The 18777-nt window shown below is 42.3% G+C and overlaps 1 protein-coding gene across 1 annotated transcript in view; it reads right to left on the bottom strand.

The window, feature by feature from the left end:
• The window catches only part of AFG2A (AFG2 AAA ATPase homolog A), a gene marked incomplete at its 5' end in the record, with an annotated part of 163604 nt that overhangs the window by 32598 nt on the left and 112229 nt on the right, over window positions 1–18777 (bottom strand). The window contains one exon of the mRNA XM_082282222.1: window positions 888–1052. Coding sequence (XP_082138348.1) covers window positions 888–1052 — 165 coding nt within the window. The remainder of the gene's footprint in view (window positions 1–887; window positions 1053–18777) is intronic.

Genomic DNA, 18777 nt, shown 5'->3' with positions numbered 1-18777 from the left:
ATTTCCCTGCCCTTGTAAACAGCACACAGAGATGGGGAGCCAAGGCAAGCACATGACATTTTCCATTCTGCTATGGAAAAAGCAGAAGGTGGCTATGTAATGAGACGGTGTGATAATGCAGACACTAGGGCTGGCTACAGCAAGGTGGAAATTCTGGTATTTCACACCTTTCAAGAGCTTGACTTGGCAACCTTATTAACATTCTTTGAATTTTTGAATTAATATAATTACTCTCAATTAATTAAAATGAGGAAATATCCTTTCATGAAACACTGATATGAATAATATTCAGGGAGCAGAATGGTGACCACTGAAGTACTGACTTATAAGTGCCAGGCAGCAGCATCTGAGAAAGTTTCTCCTTCTACCTAGGACAGGAAATAATTGTCTGACATCCATTGTCAGAAGCTAACTAATAGCAACAAGCTATAACAGTAAGCACTGCTGTGAGGTCTTGATTACATGGAATAGGAAAATACAAGCTTTAAAGCGATTCCTTTGCAACCCCCCTATACTGTTCCCCAACTCCATCTCTCCTTTCTCTACCTGAGGCTCTCAGTCACAAACCTACATTCAGAAGATTCCCAGAGATGTGGAGGAATTGTTTGGGAAGTCTGGGGGAACTTGCCTCCACCTCTCTCCACTCCTGGCAGCACATCCTTAATGAGGCCATCTGCAATTGTACAAAGGCTTACCCTAAAAGAGACCCTTCCCCTAGCAACCCTCCTCTGATGCTTTTTTGAAAGTTAAAAAGCCCCAGCCTGCAAAAACACAGGAATATCTGAAATATTCCCTTTCCTAATTCTGACCACCACTCTGAGAAGGCTCAAGAGATATCTGGATGGTATTTGAGCTCAACTTTAAACACCAGCTCCAGGAAGTTTTACCTCTGCCCCCGAGTACTTCTGTGTGTGTTCCACGAGCTCAGCCAAGCAGACATCATCGCTGACTGGCATGGACTGGAAACGAAGCTTGAAGATTTCCTGGCGAGTGGCTGCATCTGGCAGTGGCACGTAGATAATTCTGTCTATTCGCCCCGGCCTCAGCAAGGCCTGCAACAAAAGCATCACAGTAAAAGTTACAGCACATCAAGGAAGCAAAAAAAACCACAACTCAAAAACAACACCACCACCAAATAACCAATAATTTCAGCAAAAGCAAGAACCTGCACAAGAAAAGACAGTAAGCTACTTAGCTTATGAAATACCAGTTTATGGAAAAAAGGAATCATAAAGAAACCATAGTCATTTTCCTAAAATAATACTTCTAGACTTGTTGCAAGGTGTGCTGGAATGTTAGGACTTGGCAGAAAGACAGGTGGCAATGGACACATCCCAAGTTCAGATCTTCCACCAAGACAACAAGTGGAGAAAAGAAGGGTTTTGTTGGAATGAATCTTGCATTCTGCATCCATGTTGCTTTATTAGAGCTGCACATACTTACAGAAGAGCAGATTACTCTGACAGGTTTTTTTATGCAAAATAAGGTAACAACAGAGAGAGGCCAGTGATGCTCAGCTTCATACACATGTGTTTGGCCTTGCACTTTGGGTGTTCAGGGTTACTCAGATTATATTGGAGGTGGGAGGGTGACAGAGCAAACAGTGACAGACAACGTAAGAGGGGACAGTGGCCACGAAGGGCAGAGTGGAGGGTTCAGACTGGATGGGAGGAAAAAACGTCTAGAAGAGAAGCACAGCCTCAGGGCAGGTCATCAGGAAGGCTGTGGAAACTGCTCTCAAGGGTTTTATGGCTCAGCAGAGGAAGCCACGCTCTCCCCGATATGGTCTGGTGAAAGCCCTGTGTGTGCAGGAGAGGGATCACTGGACCTCTGGAAGCTCCCTTCAGCTTTCTGGACACGGTCAAAAAATAAACTTTATCTATATATAAAACAATTATATCCGATAGAGAGGAGAAGCCAAGCTCTTAAATTTATGAGAAGGGAGGAAGCTCATTTCCCTATGTTTATAAAAAATCTCCAAGATTTTTGAAAACCATCTACAGTAAAAAAAGTAAAAACCCTCCCAGCCTTTCTTACTTGACATTTGGAAAAAAGAAAAGTGAAATACAATAATCCCATGCACAGCGAATGCACATAAATAGTATTTAAACTATTTTATAAAAACTGAACAATGTTTATAAGATTCAGCATGTAACCTAAATTGTTTTTATGTTATGGTTCTCCCTTGGGTAGACTAGTTTGAGTTCCAGATGACTAGAGATACTGCATGGCTGTCCTGGGCTGTCAGCCAATAAGTCTTTTCCCAGCCTGATCATGTCAGTGAAAGTCATGCTGAAAAAATAGTAGGAAAGAGCTTTCCTTCCTGCCCAGCATTGATCAAGTTAACACCCTTCCTAGAGTTTCTTTAAAAAGACTGTTGTGGTGCTTCAGAGTGGAAAAATGTATCCTGAATGTTAAGAGATGTCTTGTTATTTTTAAAACAGAACATGAAAATGCTCAGCAGAAAGCACTGTGCTGTGGTACTGCAGGGAGCTGTGCAAGGATAGAGTAAGGCTGGGAAGAGCACAGATCCATATCCAGTCCAGTACCCTGTCCCTGCAGTGGCCAGTGCTGGATCCCTACAAGAGTACAAGAAACAAGCTGTCCACTGATACTTGTTCAGCAGACTGTGCTGTTTTCCACAACTGGTATCTCGACCAGTGTGCAATCCAGCGTCTAAATCATGCGTGTGTGTCAGGATGTTGCCATTTTTTGCCAACATACTTGAAAGAGAAATTTGCATGTTTCAAGACTAGGCTTGGAGGCTGAGGAATTAGACTGCAATTGTGTTCTGTGTGCTCTTAAGGAAATGCCCATAGCTAATTCTATTATTTAGAAGAAAAAAGAAACGTTCACATGAGCACAGTGGTGTGCCTCTTTCAAACCAAGGCAGGTTTCATCAGGACATCCAGGTAATTAGAATGTTTTCTACAGCCAGCTTAGCTTCCCACTGATGAATGACCAGGGCTGTGGTGCAGGTGGGACAGGGAAAATGCTCACTGTCAATCAGCTGGGAGCAAGTGCTCCATTGCCTGGCTCTCAGTTCCGAGACACAAAAAGCACAACTGCAGATATAACACAATGAACGTACTTTTTTTGATCAGTGACTAAAATCTGTGTTTCTTCCAGTTTGTCCCCAATGCTTTGCATTTTACTTATGGTGGTAGTTGGAGGCCCAAGTTTTAAGCATGCTATCATTACTTTTTTGCTACAATCAGGCCCAGGGACCTTATCCAAGGCGACCAGATGTGCTGGTAACTGTACAAAAAAAGCACAAGTCAGTCGCAGCAGCACCTGCTCATTACATCAACACAGACAAAAAGGAGAGAAAATATTCTGTAACCTCAACTTGAGACAAGAGTCAGACTCCCTCCAGCCCCTGGAGACAAAAGGAGATTGAACTGAGAGCTGGTCTGTGAGAGCCCTCCTAACATGGTGACCCTGGGAAACCCTGGGCACAGCCTGACTGCTCCTCGCTCTGCTGTCATCACCTTGGCCCTTTGGCAAGCCACCAGTCTCCCCCTCTCCATGCTCCTGAGGAGCTAAAATCAGCAGGAGAGGCGAGGCCTTGACCCATTCTGTGTTACTGGAGGACAAAGGCCTGGTGAGGAGCCGCGGGTGGGCTGCAGAGCTGCTCTGCTGCCAGCTGCTCAGAACGCAACCGGAAAGCAACAGCAAGTTAAGGCCTCTCTCGTTTGCAGGACATCACACTGCCCTCTCAGGTGTTTGGTCTCTGCACGCTTCTCACGGAGATGCTTTTCCTTTCTGGCCAAAATAATTCAGAATTCAGAACTGAGCTGCACACAGAGGTCAGCAGTAAGGGAACAAGACATCCCTCATGACGTTTTTGCTCACTGGAAGGACGTGAGCTCTTCTGGGTTGCTTAGGGAAGCCTGCTGAGGCACAGGATGTGGATACCTGCAGCAGTGGCGTCACTTCAACCCCGAGGCCCAGGTCATGCTTACCAGCATGCCGGCAGCAGTGCTGAGTTGGATGGGTGCTTTCTCCTCAACACCACTTTTTGTACAGACCTAGAAGCCACTGTTTTTCTCAGTGGGATGCTGCATGATCCAGGCTTCACTACAGGTAGGGCTTTGGAGGTGGCTGCTCCAAGCACACCATGACTTTCACAGGCTCTTCCAGAAGATGGAGCTTCAATCTTGCAACGTGCACTTTGAAAATGGAGAGGAGGGCAATAAGGACAACAAGGTCACCTCTGGGCCAGCCTCACTGCCCTGGGCTGGGTGCACTGAGATTAGGTGGTGACCCACTGGCAATGCACAAGGATGGATCCACACTGTGGAGTGGGAGGAGGAGGAGGAGGAGGAGGGATTCAGCAGGAGCAGGCAGTGGCTTGGCTGAGCAGGAGCAGAGGCAGGAGGGGGAGGGTGAAGAGTTGAAGCGGGGCTGCAGGCCCAGGCAGATGCGGCTGCCAGGAGCGCGAGATGAACCGCTCGTGGCTGGGAGAGGCAAACCCGATTTGGGGCGAGGAGCACACAGAAGGTGGGAAGTTGATGGGGCCAAAATTAATTGATGTGTGCACAGAGCTACATAACTCAGTGATGTCAAGATGCGAGGGTTGCATAATTTATGTCGGCCAGGAAGGGCACAAAATTAAGTAATTGGGGTTTTGGTAGAAACCAGAATACTTTCAAACCAGAATACTTTGTACCACTGAGCAATTCTTCTGCAGGTTTATGTGATTTTTGTTGTTGTTGTTGTTACCACAACAATTATGAAAGGGGTCTAAGTGCTCATGCATTGAAAGGTTATGAGTGCTACACAGATACAGGGCTCCTCTGGGGAACACTAGCAAAGTGGGATAATTGTCATGTAATGCAGAGTATCATCAACAGCAAAACCACAGTTTTTTAAGGAGAAACTGCTCCCCTCTCAAAAAGAAACATTTCTCTTTTTTTATAATTAAAATGGAGTATTTCCTCAAAACATATAACTGGAAAAGACAGCTAGGTCAAAAATGTGTATTTTGTGCACAGTTATGAAGATAATTATTTCAGGAAAGAAAACTTAAACAGGTAAAGATTGAAAACTATTTGTGGTTCTTGTTAATGGAACAGATTTAACCTTTGGGCTTTGCTAATTTCCCTCCTCCTCTTTCCCCTTTTGTTTTTTTTAAGCATTTACCTTCAGTTAGCTTTCTCAAAGGATACTTGGCGATTTCAAAAATCACACTGTCAAAGAACGTAGAACTACAATAGTGGCAGAAGCATAACCAGCTGATGAGCTTTCAGTGGGACAAGAAAAAAAAATAGTTTTTCTACTGATGTATCTCCACAGCCATGCTTAATTCATCAAAAGCATTCTTAATCAGATCTTATAACAAAAAGTCACACATGAACTGTGCAAGAGGGTAACCTAACATTAGAAAAAATAAATACAACTTAAAAACTCCCAAGCCTTCCTGTAGTCTGGGTAAGCAGTAGCTGTTTGTGAGATGCTTTCCATGGTTTTGCCCACATGTCAGGACAGATGCGTTGCAAGTGTGGGAAACGTTAAGGCCTTCTTGTGCCATCATTTATCGCTGGCAGGAGTGAAGGCAGCTCCCATAAAGGTGCTTTCTCCTACGCTTTTGAGGCTCACCTCAGTGCCTGATGTTTTTGTTCTCGGTCTGTGCCAGAGCAGGTCATGCTCCCAGCCCAACAGATCAGGAAGCGCCTGGCATTTTAGGATCTTTGAAAGTTTCAAGTACTGGAATCCATCCTGTTTGCTAGAGAGATTGGTGGAGGCTTTTTTACAACCACGGGTTAATTACAGAAATTAGAAGGTGCTGAGGGGAAAAGACACAGTGGAGTGTCACTATTAAGGACTTAAAAACCGCAGTCAAGTGGAGAGCTAAATTTTATTCTTCCACAAGGTTTTTATTCCCACTCCATCTGGCATGAGCTGCTTCGGGAGGCAACCCCAAATTCCTCTGTTCCAGGTGACACGCTTATTCACTGTGTCACAAGGCTGGAGTCTTGTAATTACAGGCTCCCGAGTCAAGTGATACTGCTTTGTTCCTGCCAAGAGCCCCTTTCCTCACACTCTTCCACCTCCCCACCTTCTTCCTTCTGTGCCAATGTCTGTCACCACCGTCAGCACATGCCAACACCTCTAACCAGCTCCCCTCTTTGATGACTTTTTTTGTTGGTCACCACCCTTGTACATCTCCCAGGATCTGCGCAGATTACTCTCTGCTGTCATTACACAACATCTACGACTCCTCTCAGGGTGGAGCACTTTGGTTCCGTAACCTACAGTACATCCACTACTTCATAAAATGCATTTGCTAACAGAGTTTTATCAAATATTATTAGAAACCAGCTCCTAGAAAATGCTGCAGTCCCCTATGCAAAGGCTTCACTTTCTACACAGATTTACAAAAGCCAGGCTGCACAACCCTTCTGTGGTGTCAGTCTTGCTCAAGACCCAGAGCGTTGTGCAAGTTGACAAGAAGGGACATGATAGTTTGACAGCAGGTGTTCAGCAGGAATGTGCTACCGAGCGGCAGCAGCGCAGCAGGAACCCTCTGCTCAGGCATTCACCAGAGCACAAATTGAAGACAGGGAGCAAACATGTGGTTTGATACAAACAGCAAACCAGCTCCAACTGGGAGACAGCTGATATGATGCCAGTCCAAAGCAAGACGAAGCGATATGCAGAGTGAACCATCTCCAAAACAAGAACATTATCTGTTCCTCAGATGCCCCTGCCTGTGTAACAACTACTCCTTTTGTTTATCCTCCAGGTACACACCTTTAGTTCATCTTTTCCCTTCAACCACTAAGCCATACCTGTTTCCAGTTTGTCACATCAACAGTGGGAAACTTCTCCATGTAATTCAATGCATCTTCTGGAACTGCTCTCTTTGCTGGCTACCCACAGAAACTAACACCTTCAGCCAGCACTACAGATCAGTCTCTTTGCTATTACAGCAAAACAGTTTATCCTACAGTGTGCCAGTGTGCAGGAAAATAGCAAACTCATCTTTCCTTACAAAATGAAACCTGGGGAAAGAATTGCCTTGAATCAATAGAAACCACTGTCATCTCCTGCTGGAACGACATTCCCTGCTTCTGCATGTTTCACAGCAAACCAGTCATTTCCACTAAGGATGGTGATTCAAAACAGATACGAGTATAACTTCAGTAACTACAAATAGGCAGTGCTTGAAGTGCTTCAAGAGAGCAAAAATTTCCAGAGTTGATGAGAAAGAATATCGAGCCTCAAAAACCCCTAAGGAAGGCCAGGCTTGGCTTTCCAAACCTGCACAGAGCTGGATGCCACAAAATATTATCATCTTTTTAATCAGACTAACAGCAGTGCTCTGACCACTGCACATCACCATCCTGCCGCTGGCAGAGTTTGATGTTTGATTAATACAGCCAATTCACAGGGAATCACAGAGAAAGAAGACTTGAGGAGACTTGTTCCGTTGCAATGAGACCGTGCAAACACAACTGTGAGGAACAGTGTGCTCCTTGGCCCATGCAGACAATACCAGGGCACGTTTTTATGTAGTTTTATTCAGATAGAATTAAAATATCTCAAGAAACCAAGTTTCAACCACTTCTCTTGGCAGAAGCATCTGCAGGCAGGTACTCTGCAGCTGCAGAACCAGTATCTCTGTGCTTTTTTTTCCCACCTGATATTTCAAACAGTTAAATTGGTCAGTTGGCACAAATCACTGCAGTGCTCATTGGGAGCCAAGCTTTGCCCAGGCCTCCATCTATGAAAGTCTAAACCTGTCAGAAACACGGCTCGTTTTCAATGCAGTAAAAGCAGTGCAAACCCAAGCAACCATACTGATACAATTCCAGGTTTTGGCACCACAGAAATTCAGCTCCAAATTACGTGTGTTTAAACCCACTGAGGCACCAACAGGGAATCAGGCTCACAATCCCCCCTGCTTTGTCAATATGGCCTCAGAAAGGCAATTTATTCTTCACAATCTGCCCCTACCTTCAGGACACTCAACCACACATTTTAAAGCCACAAACTTCCTTTGCAAAGGGGGTGTCAGACTCAAGGTCTTGTCCTCTCCCCATGTCTAGTCTGAGCAGTCTTACCACAGTGGCACAGAGGATGTCCCAGTTTTTTGGCAGTTTTCCTGCAATTTTAGCAAGGAGCAGGGATGATCTAGTCCTTTGCTATTTGCTGGGTCTCACAGTGAGGTTTTAATGCAAAGACACTGGATGTTGCCCACTCCATGAAGCTTTTTCTCGCCCATTTCTAATAAAATGATTTTTAGTAAAGTTAAAATTAAGTGAAGAGGAAAAAAAAAATCTATCATCAGCTAATAAACAACATAACACACCCTCTTCAGTGTATGTTTACATAAGAGAGTCCTCCATGCTCCTGTCTAAGAGGTGCAAAACCTCAGGAATGCCAGCTCTTTTTTTTCTTTCCCTCTTTTTTTTTTTCCCCTTTTTTTTTTTTGGTGGGGGGGAAGGGGAGGTGGGAGTTTAATAAAAGAACCCCTTTAGAAAAAGATAACAATTACATGTAATGGAACCTGGAACCAGACTCTTTTGGCAATTAATCACCCAGGAGCCGTTGCAATCCTGCAGGCTGTTTCTGACAGATTTTGAGAGCTTTACAGGAATCACTGGGATAAGATGTGCCTGGGCTGGCTTCTGACAGGGACTGATCATGTACAAAGTATATTGTTGGTTTTGAGTTTTGTAATTTTTTTTAGCTTGTATATTCATACACACACACAAATATATATATATATACACACTCATACACACAGATGTGTGCACCCATATCCATATTTCCATAAGAGTCTTTCTTTAGATACATGGAGCAACTGCAGAACTCATTTGCTGGCCCAGAGGCAAAAAAAGAAAGAAAAAAAAAAGAAAAAAAGCCTTTTCTTCCTCTCAGCAAAGTAGAGCTATCCATCACTTAACAGAGATACTTCCTGTTTTCAAGCAGTTGGGAAGGCATGACTTCCAACCCAAATACTTGACTTGGCAAACCATTCCTGTGTTGACAGATGCTTTTATTACCACTTCATTCCACCTGAAGTTTCAGTATAAAAGGAGGTGGTTTTCGTTGTTGGGTTTTTTACCTTTTTTTTTTCTTTTCTGAGGGAGGAGAAAGGGAAAGCAGAAAGGAGAGGAAAGAGAAGGAAAAGGAAGGAAAATACCGCAATTATAACAGCTGGATGACAGAGGTTAGCATAGCTCTGACAGATGTTACCATGTAACCTCAAAATGACATGTTAGAGAAAAAACAAACCACCAAACCTGTTCCTTGTAGGAAAGAGAATTTTGAACTCCTGCCAAAATAGCACAATTCTCCTCAGAAGCTTTCTAACACTGCAACAATAATCTACCACATAATACATTCTTTTCCATACATAAGCTTTACCTTCATATTACCAGTACTCTGATTAAATTACCAGCATGCAATGAGATGTTTTTTCTGAGAGACAACTTAGCTTCAAATGACAAAAACTGACAGCAGGTCAGCTCCATCTGGACCTGCCTTGTAATAGCTTTTCATCTCCTACTTTCTGTTTTCCTACGATTCACCCACAGGACATGCTCTGAACACTTCTCAAGACCGAATACTTCAGTGTGTGACAAGAAGTTAAAATGTGCTGCAGACAAGATGCACGATCCATTTTACATAACCTTTTGTAATACCAGTTTCTGTATTCCTTGCACCTGGTTACTTCAGTGACTACCCTACCACAAAAATCTTCATGACTTTTCCTGGCCTGTGACCAAACTTTAGGACCTGTCTGTAGCAAACTACAAATAAACAAAGTGTAAAAGAAATGTTCCTGGAACAAACCAGGTATGTGAAAGCAGCTGCTTCTAAAGAAAGAAATCAGAAGAGAGGTAGGCAACATCAAGGAAACAATTCAGAAACAGTTTCAAAAGGAAATCAATGACTTTCCGTCATTACTGCCAACGCTGTGGCTGAAAAAAAAATAAATTTCTGGTTTTCATTATTTGAGAGATCTTATTTTACTACTGTGGTTCTGGATGACCATTTTAAGCAATAAAGTAGATATTGATCACAATAACTGTAAGCTAAAGGAAAATCATTCAACTCAGAGAGAGAATAAAGCCACAATACACTAAATACCACTCATTTGTACTTGAAATTGGAAACCAAGGTGATTTTGCCTTTTAAAAGCCCATCTTGAGGCTTATATTCCAGGGAGTGAAAAAACCAAATCCCGGTTTAACCCCCTCTCTTTGGGAGACACAGCCCTCCTCTGCCCACTCACAGCTAACATATATTGGGTACAATGCAGGTGCCAAGCCCATCTGAGGCCGACTAAAGCAAACTTGGATCTCTCCCCAAGGCTGCCAGGTGTTCCCAAGGGTGCCTTCTCTCTGCCAAGGGCATAGCTGGTGGCCAGGCAGGAGCCTGCTGAGCAGAACAAACAGCACAGGATGCCTCTGTTCATCGAATGCCAACCACGCTTTTGATACAGAACAACCAGAAAATACGCTATGAGTTTTAACTCACTACACAGTAGCAGAAGAATCACAGACTGAGTTGGAAAGGACCTTAAAGATCATCTCCTTCCAACTCCTTTGCTATGGGTACATGCCTGAACACCAATGAAGCCCCTTCCTCCTTTCAAAAGGTGCACTCTTAACCTGTGTTTAAGTTATAAATTGAGGAGAAAAAGAGAAGCAGGTGGGTAAGAAGCCTCTAACCAGCACCCACAAAGTGATGCTCACATAGCAAAGCACTATCTGACATAGAACATCTAGCAGTAGACATGCAACATGAGTCTTTAAGCAGTTAAGGAACTTTCTTGGGTCCAGATGAGCAAAAAAACTTTGGGAACAGCCAGATGTGGTCACCAAGGCTGCAGCTGGTGCCACAGAGCAGGTGACACGGTTCCACAGACTGAGAAAGTCCGGGTAACACTGAAGAACTGCACACTTGACTCCAGAATCCCAGATAGATGCATGCCAGGATATTAATGGAGTCAAGACACAGCTAATTAAGAACAGCAGTGCACTGGCTGGGTCAGAAGCCAAGACACTCTGCCTGGAGAAAAGGCCCCACAGACATGCCTCCTCTTATTATTGCAAGCAGACAATCACTGACTTCCTCCACCCGGATGCAGGAAGACAACCTGGTGGTTTTCTCCCTCATACCGGCAGAAACCACTTTGTGTGTTGATCTTAGAGACTTGTGGGTGGTACAGAGTTTACATAAATTACAGAGCTCACTGCAGCTGCCAGTTGCAAGCGACAGAGAGAGCTGGAACTCTGGGGTTAAAATACGTCCTTTCTGCCCACTGGGACTAGAGCGGTGCTGATAAAAGTCCTGAATCATTCTGCCAAGCATTTTACATCTCACAGATGTAAAATATTAGATGAAAACCTTTGGTGCCGCTGCACTCACATTTTTTCCCTACACTGCCGAGAGTTCCCTCAAACAAATGCAGGATTCTGCTGATTGTTGTCCATCTGGTTTTCTCCTTGACTGTCCCCCACTTTGTGAAGCCACCTGTGATGTTTCTGGTTCTAAGCACTTTCCAATGGAGGAATTATTTTGGTCAGCCCCTTTTACGCCTGAAGGCATTCCTGCCATGGCAGACAGTCTGGCATCAGATCCGGCTTCATTCTTACCACATATCCTAGATATTTCCATCTTCATTTCTGGATAATTTAGGAGATTAAGTCTTGTTCAACTCCCTGACGAATCTCAGTATTTGTTATAAATTCATTCCATTTAATACCTACTATTTCCCCAAGGCATTTAATTTCAAAAGCTTTTAGACGTCTGTCTGTACCTTTGGTGGATTTCCAGCTTTCACATCCAACTGTTAAGGTGGAAACAGAATTTCAGTGGAAGACTCCTACATCAGTTTTAAATTGTAGATTATCAACACCTACATCTTCTTCATGCTGGCCAAATGCAGCTGCTGCCTCGTTGAGGTATTGCACTGCTTCCTTCTGGACACCCTGTTCATTCCCATCTTACTGCCGTGCAAAGAGAAGATGCCTGGTTTTGCATCATATTATCAGGGTTGAAAATTACTGTGGTTCTCATTAAGCCTATTTGGTTTTTAAATCACCTTCTCTTTTTTCTCTTCTTTTCCCCCCTTTTTTTTGCCCATGAGTGTCTGTTGGAAAACAACCCAGCTGTGGTTTTCGTTAAGTAATACAATGCATGTTCCGCCTGAGTTACGTTTTTTATCTCCCACTGTTTCCCATTTAAATGAACAGTGGCTCCAAACAGCAGGGATGAAAGATTGCACCTCTACTTGTCTGCATAAATGAGTATTCATCCTGTCAAGGTGTACTTCAATCAACAAAGCTGCACCTTGACCAAAAACCTCAATGAGCCAATTACTTCCCTTAACATACCCTGTCATTTCAAGGTGCTCCAGTACCAGTCCTGATGGACAGACTCAAATACGTCTAATCTGTGAGTACAACCTAGATTATAAAACCCTGGGGGAGGTATTTCAAATAAGGGTTTAGTTGAGTTATAGTTACGATTAAATTTGGTCAGCATATGACCTTCTGTTCCACTGAACTTCAACTCATCCCTTTATCCTGCCTGAAACAGCACAGGAGAAGACTTTTCCACCAACAGAAAAAAGCACGGAAACATATTAATTACTACAGTAGTTCAGGCCATCTTTAATTTCTGCTTTATTTTTTTTTGCCTTTTTTTTTTCCTCCTTAATTACACTTTTCTAATGACTCCACAGTAAAAATTCAGCTACCTTTACCAATTTTTATTTTCTGGGTCCATATTCATTTACAGCTCTCCCTGTGTTTTGCTTTTCCCTCTATGTTGTGAGCTTTATGATGATCTACTTACAGATGATTTATTTGCCAAGACTGACAGATCATTGCCCTGCTCGGCTGTTTAATATTATCATTGCTTATTTCCTTCCCTTCTTGTTATAAATATTTAGTTTATTTCCTTAGTAAGTCTCCTGAGGTGTAAAACCATGATGGTAAAGTGTTCTCCTCTCACCTTTTTAAACACTTGTTTATGCTCCTTTGATACAGTCAGCAATGTATCTCATTTTAGACTGCATTTACTTGTAGTATAATTCACAGAAATTGGGTTTTCCTCCTGAAAGAGTATGTTTAACAGTTAATTTGCATAGTTTCAACAACTTTTACATATATAAACTGACTATGATTTATTAATACTTGGCTGTCTGGAAAGCTGCATTTATGTGCCAGCTATGAAGCTGCTGGGCAGAAAGGCCCAAAAGAAACCATGTTGAGCTCCTGAGGTGAATTTTTTCCTTCAGCCAAACTTTCTTGTGAAGTGTTGAGGGAGGTTTACTCTCCTTCAGTTTACAAGTGTCCAAATAGGTGTGAGTTTCCTAACTGAACAAGTCCATTCTCCTTATGGGAGGCAGATTTTGGAAACCATAAGCAATTTCAAAGCATAAATAAGTTCTTGCCATACTGAGCTGTACATTTTCTCGGCTATTACAGTAAGAAGCTGCTGCTTGCCAGAGTCACAGAATCCCACCCTTCAGCACCGGGGAACTGCAGTGTATTAGATAAAATACTCGATTGCCCCATCATTTAAAAGAAACATTGTGTTTTTCCTACCAAACGCCAGTGGTGAGTTACTGCTCACTTGCAACTTGGAAACAGGAAATATCTTCAGTGTTCATGCTAAGGTCTTCCCAGAATCTAGCAGCGTTTGATCCTGAAAGCTTAAGTGACTTGCTTGGGAGTCACTTTGAACCACCAGCTTTATCTTGGGCTCTAATCACTGTTTAGAGGAAGATTCAAACCATAGTCAATTTAACGTAACTATCTGATTACTCCTCCTGACGTATCATTTAAGAAAGACAATAGCCCAGTTCAGGATGCAGCTCAGGAATGGTGTGCCCAGAGCTTGATGCTGCCCGAGGGCAATGCGGCTTGTAAGGAGACACCCACCTCTATTTTCTATTGATCTGGAACTTCCCGAAGCATTTGCAAATTGCAGGAACCGCATTGAGACATTTAAAATTTAAATTACTCTAACTTACTTCACAGAGCCATCAGTACTCAAAGCTGCCCTCTAACCCAGAGGAAATACGAATTGCCCTTTGAATAGAGACAACTCTTGGGCTCTAGGGTTAGAATTTATCAAAGGAATTTAAGGGAAAAAAAACCCTACTTCATGTAGCTACATTTCTAACATAAGAGCTTCACAACTACCAACATTTCCTCCCACGTATTATTTAGCTTTCAAAATTATATTCATTCTTCAAGTTGCTGAATTCATAAAGCCATGCTTTGGCTGCAGGCCAGAATACGCAGGAGGAAACAGAATTTCATTTTACTCAAGTTGCTCTGATGGAAAAATCAGAGTTAGGATTCTTTCTGGGGATGCAAAGACAATCTTTTTGTACCAATAGCATATGCACGCAAAAATTATTCTATGGAAAATCTGTGCCAGGAAATTCATCTCCTCTCATGATGAGCACCATCACAATGGTCACAAACGGTGCTAATAATTAATCAAACCCCATTTTAAACAAAAAAAAATGAAGACAATTAAAATGTAAGTGGAAATAACTTGCTCTCTGGACACAGTTAGGGATTGTGACTGTCAGATTTTGATGACACTATGACTTTTCATCTGCTCAAGGCAAGTTAAAATTCAGTTGTTGATACACAACTCAAATCCCCCTTTTGCAAACACACTTAACATCTCTTTTTCACAGGCTGATGTCTCAAAAGCAACACTTTAAAAGCTCAGAAACCCTCCAGTCTTAAACTGCAACTTCAGAACTGCCAGCACTCAAAGGTAAGGGAATAAAAAAATTGCCATACCACAATAATCTACACAGATGGGCCCTGGGGTCTGTGTTGGAGACCTGCTTAGCAGCACAGTCAGTCTCCAACAGCAGCACTCAAAATCTCTGCAGGTTTTACACTCACTTCTGGTATGCCTGCATACAGCCCAACAAGAGTGTTCCATAACTCACAGGGTTTCAAAATTCCTGGAAGATTTATTAGCCAATATGACAGCTTTTGGCCCCTCTGAGAGCACAAACATCCACAGACAAAAACTTCAGGGGGGTTGAGGGGGTGGAAATGAATCTCCCACTTAACATTGCTTTTTCATCCCACCCTGCTCATAGGAAAAATCCTCCCAGTCTTTGAATATAATGCAGAGTTGCACAGTCCTTGATATTGTATTTCCTTACGTCAATGCAGTCCTAGGATGGACAAAAGCCTGTTTGGCCACAGCTGTGCATAACTGCAGGGCTCTGCTGGGTGAGCATCCGTGGTCCTCTGCCTGCCAAAAATGCCAATCAACGACAGGGACACACTTTATCTCCAGGAGTTCAGGGAGCTCTACGTGTTCTCTCAAGCACGAGGCTTCACCTGTTCATAAATTGCTGAGATTTCATCATGAAGTGTCCATTTCCCCCTCCTGTCCAGGAGGAGCTCCTCTCAGTTCTGTATCCACAAAACAGCTCAGCCAGGCAGACAGAAACAAGCCACATCCCTGCCTGCCCTGTCTGTGCCAATGAGACAGAAAACTGACTGGAGGAGAGCAAAGATAAAAGAAAAAAATTTCCCATCACCTTTACAATAATCACTGCAAAACTGCACTGAATTTATCAAAATGAAGGACGATTCCTCACTTGTTTTTGAATTACCACTTGACAAACCTGGAATAAAATAAAAAGAAGTCTTCTAAATTTCAATTCATTACTGTACACTAATGGATGCTACTATCTGTTACTAGCTAATGTTACTATTCATATTGCTGAAATGAAACTTGATGCACTGCAAGCTGTATCAGAGACAGTTCCTTTAACTTCCTATTTGTATTTTCTTATTTCCTGCTGGTTTCTTCTCCAAGTTTGCTTTCTTATTAATTTCAGTGAAGCAACTGTAAGAGGTAACAATTAAAGCAAAAATGTTTAATTACCCAGCTAGCTTTTAAACAGTACCTGTGGGCACATACACTCCTTACGAGAAGTTACTTAAAAGCAAACCCACAGGAATTATTGTTAAATAATGGTATGATTATCAAAGAAAATTATTCTCTCTGAGTCATTTTACATTAATTACAATGTATTATTTGCAGGGCAATGTACATGCAGTTCATTCTGCAGTGCTCCTAGGGGAGTTTAATGAGGAGTTGGTCCCATCAGGAACCAGTGGCAGGAACTGGACTGACAAGGTCCTTGCACAGAATCTCTGCCTGCAAATCCACCCCACCAACACCAGAGTCTGCAGCAAACTTGGCAGGAATGGACTGAAGCAATAAAACTAATGAAAATCAGCTACAAGAGGCTACAAACAGCTGTAAAATATTTAGAGAAAACCATGGAACTGAAGACCTGACCAGATTTCCAAATCCTGTTTTCTAACACTTTTAAAATACCCACTCCACTTTTAAAAAATCTCTCCAAACGAGTCTGAATTAACAGTGTGCTCTAAAAACCTGAGAATTAACTCAGAAGAAAGCTATTCAAATACCATTTATAACTGATGAGAGAATATCACTCAGGAAATATTTATAAATGTATGAAGCAGAAAAGTAGCTGTTAATCTCTACAAATTTTGTTCTTCTAATAGGAAACTGAACCATGCATGGGGGTTTTTTTTTTGGAAGACAAAAATCTCTTCTACAGCAGCCACCATTTCAATGAGATTTAATAACACACATAGTTTACATATCACACATACTGTGTTTTTATGCATCAAGCTCAGCTGGTGTGCTCACAGTCAGTTCTATGAATCAGATGAGCAGTATCTTTTTTCAGAGCCTTCTCTGAATTATATTCACAGTACCCTCCCATTACCTTTTCAAATTCTTCACTGATGAGTCCAGCCAAGGGAGAATCACTGCAGCAATGCACACTTACATTTATTAAGACATTAGAGCCCTAGCGTGCTGCTGTAAACCAGTGCAGTTCCTCTGTTGTCTCCTGGCACTCTGCTAATATTTACAGCAGCAGAGGCTGATCCCAGAAATTAAACAGTGGCCAGTGGCTTTCTCATCGTATGAATCGGCAAGTTTATAAACCTCAAAATCCTGAAACTTGGGTGGTTGAATCTTACTCATTATCCCGTCATTGAGTCCTCCTGGCCAGCAGGGAATTCCAGAATTCGGAAATTATCTCTAACCCACAGTGATCAACACCCAAGGATTACAGATGGCTCTACTCTGCTCCAGGGAATTGAAGTCTAGGTAAAGAGCTTCCTTACTGAGGAACTGCAGCTAAAAACTAAACCAGCACTAATTATTTCTAGCACAGAGGAAAAGCACCTGGAGCTGGAGCCAGACCACGGAGGAAGGAATGAGAAGAAAGTGGGAAAAACAGAGGAGAAAGAAGGTAATAGAACATGTCAGAAAGAAGAAAGAGAGAGTATTTTCCATTAAGGTAAGTGAAAGATGTCAATAGGATTCACACACAAAAGCAGTTCTTGGAAGGATCTGCCCCAATCAGCACTGCAGCTTGATGGTGAATGGGAATAAACACTGGCAGCTAGAGCTGCAACGATTTTGCATCCCTCCATTTTCTGCAAAAAACTTCAGGCTACAAATTTTTGGGTCAGAAAAGCAAGTTAAAGACTCAGAAACAGTCATATAGTGTCTCCCTGGAGCTCTGCCTGGATACCATAAACTTCGGTGGAAACATGTTCTGCAAGCACAACAAGAGCATTTCCAAACCAAAGTATGTCCTCCCATGAACCAGGTGTCTCTTGTAAAAACCCCAACTGGTTACCAAAAAAACCACTAATTTCTGTTAAAAGAAACCAATCAGAAACATTGATTATTCATAAAAAAGCTGATTATTATTTTTTTTTAACTAAGCAGCATCTTCAAAAAGCTATCTTTTTCAATCCAGGTCAAACAAGCTTAGAAATTATTCTTGATAATTTTTTGAGCATGAAAACCATTTGCTAATATTTCGCTGAAAATTATTCTGAAAGACTGAACACAGTAGCAATGCCTATTCTTTAAATTCCTTTGATAAGCACATCCTAGAGCTCCTCCAGGGAATATGCCCAACCTTCCCTACTGCCTGAACATGTCACCCTGAAGTCTCTACTATCATCCACACACAGCATACCGTGACGGGTTACCCTTGTATGGTTTGACAGAGCAGTAGAAGGAGGACTTGGGAGGGCAGCCAAATACCTGAGGCTAAATTCCTAGCACATTAAAAGCCTATTTACTATTGCCCATAATGCTATTTCATATATAAAAATACAAAAGGAGATCCATGTGGAATTAGCTGTATTGTTCACTTCTGTGGTTTTCCCTCTGCCTTTTTTTTTTTTGTACATGAAAGAACTAGGTCAATATTTTCCAGAATTACCCAACTTGCTTTATTCAGTGAGAAAGGAAAATCATTCCTACTACGAACATTGTTTGGGTGAAAACAACATTATTTATGGGAATTTTTCCCATCTGACATTTTAGAAAAGAAAGCATAGCAGAAAACCCCTCCACCATCTGGAATAATACAGTTTTTTATGTGAAATATCAGTACAGACATCTACCACTGGAACTGATACAGCAGTAGCACTCTGTTAGGTGGGCCACTCAGCAGAGAAAAATGAAAATTATACCATGCCTTTGGGTTTCACAGCTCTGTTTTGATTTCATAAGTGTGCAGAGTAATCTAGATTCTCTGTGACATTTAAAGTACCCCTTACAAGATCCATCTGCTTGATTTTCCCAGTTTTGACTTCTACATCAGTTCTCTCCAATTTGTTTAGCCACCTGATACCCAGCTACAGGGATGTTGTCACTCTCCACTCTTCTCCTTCACCTCTAGGTGCCCCA

The sequence above is a fragment of the Coloeus monedula genome (genome assembly GCF_965178545.1).
Source record: "Coloeus monedula genome assembly, chromosome: 5".
NCBI lineage: Eukaryota > Metazoa > Chordata > Aves > Passeriformes > Corvidae > Coloeus > Coloeus monedula.
Note: the sequence above shows the minus strand (reverse complement) of the source record. Positions and strands in the feature narration are given on the sequence as shown.